Source organism: Vigna umbellata, unplaced genomic scaffold, assembly GCF_029865625.1.
Source record: "Vigna umbellata cultivar VRB3 unplaced genomic scaffold, Vumbellata_1.0 scaffold_705, whole genome shotgun sequence".
NCBI lineage: Eukaryota > Viridiplantae > Streptophyta > Magnoliopsida > Fabales > Fabaceae > Vigna > Vigna umbellata.
Window position 1 is genome coordinate 31,604 of NW_028274472.1, and position 5,304 is coordinate 36,907.

Sequence of the window (5,304 nt, forward strand, 5' to 3'; positions counted from 1 at the left end):
TCAGCATTCTTTGTCCTTTCATTTTTAGCATTTAAATATTTCATTCTGGAGCATATATATTCCGTAGTTTGCTATTTTTCCTTGTTTATCGGGACAGTATACATTCTTATTATTCTTACATAGATCTCTTCAATTTTACTATCTTTATTAATCTTTCTAATTTTATTATCTGTTGCATATATTGAATCATCATCTCTAATAAAATGTTCCGGGTCAATTACCAATTCCTTCATATACTATTATGTTTGTGAAAATTAGATAAAATTACACATGATAAAAATTATAAAATAAAAGTTATTTATAAATCATTTTTTTATAAGAAATTGTTTAATAACGAGTGTTTCACATTTTTTTCAGGCTAATTATCAATTCCTTTAATGTCATTATGCTTGTGAAAATTAGATAAAATTAGATAAGACAAAAATTACAAAATGAAGACAAAAATTATAAAATGAAAACTTGTTATAAAATCATTTTTTGTAAAATTGTTTAATTGTCAGTGTTTTTGATTTTTTTCAGTTGATGTTACATAGTATGACAGGGAAAATGTTGGAGTGAGAGAGAGAAAAGAGAAAGAGTTGAGAGAAATGAGGAAGGTAAGTAATGACTTGGGTTTATTTTTTTAATTTTAAGAATAAAAATTATTAAAATATCCTTAACTTTAAAACTTAGAATTCATGATATATAAAGATATTTTTGTCTACTAAAATTCGATACATATTGTTAAAATGTACTAACTGAAAAACAGACATACACACATTAGTAAATATATATATATATATATATATATATATATATATATATATATATATATATATATATATATATATATATATATATATATATATATATATATATATATATGATGTAAATCGATTCTTGATTATTATGTTTATTTTCTTGTAATGATTCGATTGCGAATTAATATGATTATGGAATTGTCGAGACTGTTTTTTCAGTAGAATTGGCAACAAGATCAACTTGGATAGTAGAACGTTGGTAAATACAAGTTTAGGATACAGTTTTTAATTGCCTCGATAATTGTACACATTGTTTGGATGATATGGAAGATGAAAGCCTGTTAAATTCCAAAATATATTTTTTGTAATGCAATTGCCATAATTTAAAGCAGAAATACACAGCTATGGAGAAGCCTTAAAATTCATAAATTCTCTCTTATGAGAGATTTCAGTATTATCTTATTCTTTTGTATAATATTGACTACAGATTCTTTGTTATTTTTTGTATTATTTTTGTGTTGTATTTTTACAATATATTGATTTTATATTAAAAATTAATATATTTTAACACTTCAAAGTTAGAATACATAAAAAATATATTTTGAGAAAGATATTAAAATAACCTCATGCAAATCCAGATTCATCCATATTACACCACCGAAAGCCCCTAAAGTTATTGAATTTAATTTACACTTCCGGAATCATTTTCTGTCAAATATAATGTAATGGACATGATACCGTTTATTGATTTAGTTTCAAATAGTCTATAGCCAATAAGGCAATTACTGAATGTTCCATAAATAGATTACTTAACCGAACACTGGACACCGTGTCAGAAACTATTGAAACTATGTTTTTTACATTAAAAACATTAAAAACTGCATCTACTTTGTCAACAATGTTGAGGACATTTTTTGTTAAATAATTTAGCTAAAAACTATTTTATTTTCTCTCAGGTAAACTAGTCACTGGTTCAATAGTGAGATCCATAATCAATGAGGTAAACTAGAGTTATCAAAATAAGTCACAACTCTCGGACTAATCCGGTCCTTTACGGGTTTAAGCCGGGTTGGATTTGAAAAAATTGTATTTTCTTTATGCGAGTCAGATTTTAATCCGTCTCATTTAAACCTGGTTCATGCGGATTGAACCCGTGGTGGACCGAGTTGACCCACCAACCCACTTATCTAATTTTATTTTATTAAAATTTAATTTTATAAAAAAATATTTATTGTTTTGTTTTTGCTTGAAAAAATTATTTAAGTTCTTTATTTTCAAAATTAATTAAATACCCATGTTGAGAGTGGAATTTGGAAGTGAAATTTGTTTAGATTTGAATTATAAAAAGTTTGTAATTTTTTTATTTTAAAAAAAATTGTAATTAAGTGAGTCAGTGAATCAAAACGTTTATCCACCAACCCGTAATGAGTTGAACCGAGTTCGAATTTTTTTGACTCGCTAATAAATGAACCGGGTTGGGTCTCATTAAGTGACCAATCCGTGATGGGTCGGGTCAGATTGGGTGACCCGTTTTGAAAGCTTTAAGGTAAACCTATAAATAGTATTTTAATTATAGTTTAACTTCACTTTTTGTATTTAATTCATATTTGACCTGAATTTTTAACCAAGTACTAACTTGATTATTGGATTTTTTTACGAAGGAGACTTGGAGAACAAATAGAGTACAGGGAAAAGTTTGTAGAAGTAGAAAGTAACTTTGGAAAATATATTCAATTTTGCAAGAACATGTAATAATTTTCCTTTTAAGTGTTATTTAGCTTCTATTGGAAAAAAAATTTTAGAAGATTTCTTATAGTTCTAATCTTATTTTTTTTAATAAACCAAGTAGTTAATGATCTCTTAAACTTTGAAAAACACAACTAAATAGGAATTCTTGATTGAGAAAAAAAGAGAGAAAACATTTCACTGAATTTTTGGAATTGGAGGTAGCTGTTGATCATAGTATATATAGCTGGAGAATGTCTAGTTTTTATATTATTACGTAGAGATGTTAGAAGAGTAACCTGAGAGAAGCACTCAAAACTAAATAGAAGGCACCCGTACTGAAAGCTCTATTATTCTTTGTATTAATAAAGTATTATTACAATATAGGTGCCAGTGCTATGACAGCAGTGTAAGGCTAGCTTTTGCTTAAATGGCGTATTATTAACTGTAGTAGAAAGGTAGAACTCTTTGGTGCACTTTATTTTTACTTTTAGTAGTTACTGATGTATATTGCATTCACCAATTCCTCATATTCAGGGATACAAGGAATCGAAGCACCAGCAATAGTAGTCAGATCTTGATATTTCCAGCATCTGTTCAGGAGTCATTCTTTCAAGCTCACTTTGCCTCCACGAAGCAAAATTGTTCCTGTTCTGGGGGTCAGAAACCAAAGGGTAATCCTGTGTTCTGTGTAGTTGGGATCTCATTCTCATGTAGAGCCTCATAGTTGCCACACTGTCATCATAAGGATCCTGAATTCCAACTTGAATGTCATACCTGCATATATATATGTGCCCAAATTCTTCAAACTTTCCATAAAAATTGCCTCTTGTGTAAGAAAATTGTAAAAGATACTTGCCCAAGATATGTTTGCGTTAAGTACTTGAGTGAGTTGCTGAGCTTGCTCGTTTTCATCAGAGGAGGGTATTTTGCAGTGTCCCTGATTATTCAATAAGGACTTTTAAGTCAATAATTGAATAAGAGAGTATTAAAGTAGTAAACATATGTGCTTGTTCTATACAAAGTATTTTTCTGAAGAGAATATTTGACTAAGATGTGTATGATAGACAACCTAAATTTTAGATTGAATGATTTACCTTATCTTTTCTGTTCGATATTCTATTTGCAGACATTCAAGGTCATGATCCAAACCATGGCCCACAAGAATCCTTGCTCTTCCTCCTCTTGCCCGAATTGTCCACATAGGTTCACCGTTGCAAAGAAAATCTTGAATCCTCCTTTGAACTTGTCTCACTGGCATTGCATCCCTCAGGTATTCTGGTCTAATGCCTGTTGTCTCATACCTGTCAATGAATAAGTAGCTCCATTCACCACACCAGCTATATATATATATATATATATATATATATATATATATATATATATATATATATATATATATATATATATGTTAGACTCGGAAGATTAATTGTCCAACCTGTAGTTTGTGACAGGAATTGGTGGCTTCACATAAGAATGGAATATGATGTTCTCATGCTCATCGGTTAAGCACACTCTTCCACAGAGATCGAGTGAGCCATCACTGCCACCTCCAACCATTTTACATGCTAATGCAACTACTTGTGGTCCTCTTGCTCCACCACTAATGGCCAAATTATCACGAAGTCCTAAGTTTGAAAAGCGACCAATTATTCCCTGTAATAATGTGCACCAAAAGTTACAAATTCCCAATGAATAATTCCAATTTTTAATATTAATAAAAAAAAAAAATACACAGTTCATGTTTTTATGTATTAACTGCACATATTTTTATCATGTAACAGGAAGTTCAAAGTCAAAAGTTGTACAGCATTTGTTCCAGAGTGTTGGCATTTTTCTTGGTGAATCCTGCGAGAATTAGGGCTGTCAAACACTTTCAAGCAAAACTTGCACCCTCTATAGGCAAATATATCTCTGCATTCCTGCTTTGGCAATGGACCTGGAAAAGCAGATCGAGTCTCAAAAAATTCACAATGATCATCAATCAATAGATAATTATCTACTCCGTGTATTCAAAATAGTTATTAAGAAAGATTATCATTACCTATGAGATGTTCCCTTAGAGACTCAAATGACCTGCAGTGTTTCCTGCAAATGCCACAGGTTGGCTCATGAACTGAATGATACGAGATCCTCATGTGCTCCACAAGGTGCTCCAGTTTGTTGAACTGTCTGAAGCATGCTGCACACTTATTCCTACAGTAAGAAAAGCTACATATTACACATATCCATGTGTCTGCTAACTATGAATTAAGAGAGTTAAGATGCTCATGCAGCCTTGTATACATGATGTGTGTGCTTGTGCATGGATGTCAGAAACAAAACCTGTGAGTTTCTGTACTCTCTATTCTGCAATCCATGATTGTTTATAGTGATGTATGTATATTTGTTAAGAAAGAGTTGAAGTTGAGGTCAAAGGTGGAGGGGAATGATATTTATAGAGAAAGGGTACAGGTAAGAATTGCCCCAACTTGCATAAACGGACAATTCCCAAAGAATTATTCAGTATATTAATTTGGGATTCCCCTTTTACTTTTTCTTTATCTTTGACCATGCTTGCTTCCTCTCCTCAACCTTGCAGCAGAGTTTATGGTAGGGTATAGCATTCTTCCATTCCTAATGATCTATGTAAGTTCCAGATTCTTGGGTTGGGTCCATTCTTGTTGTTTCTTTCATTGACTTTGGCTCTCGCGTTGCTTTAGTGTATGAATTTCTTTGTTTGGAAACCAACCAATGAATGTTCTCAAACCCTTATCCATAAACACACACCTTCTCTCTCATCACTGGCCACATGCTTCTCTAGTTTCTTTTCATCCGGAGAATAATCCACTAGTAAAAA

General features: G+C 31.1%; 1 protein-coding gene across 1 annotated transcript; it reads right to left on the reverse strand.

Moving 5' to 3' along the window:
• Positions 1 to 2,801: 2,801 nt before the first annotated feature.
• LOC124835998 (uncharacterized) lies at positions 2,802 to 4,883 on the reverse strand. The gene is made up of 7 exons (XM_088102740.1): positions 4,791 to 4,883; positions 4,510 to 4,661; positions 4,274 to 4,404; positions 3,904 to 4,121; positions 3,563 to 3,769; positions 3,325 to 3,405; positions 2,802 to 3,242 (listed from the first exon to the last, which is right to left on the reverse strand). The coding sequence occupies exons 1-7, from the start codon at positions 4,823 to 4,825 to the stop codon at positions 2,999 to 3,001; spliced, it is 1,068 nt and encodes a 355-aa protein (XP_087958866.1). The 5' UTR covers positions 4,826 to 4,883; the 3' UTR covers positions 2,802 to 2,998.
• Between the last annotated feature and the right edge of the window lie 421 nt (positions 4,884 to 5,304).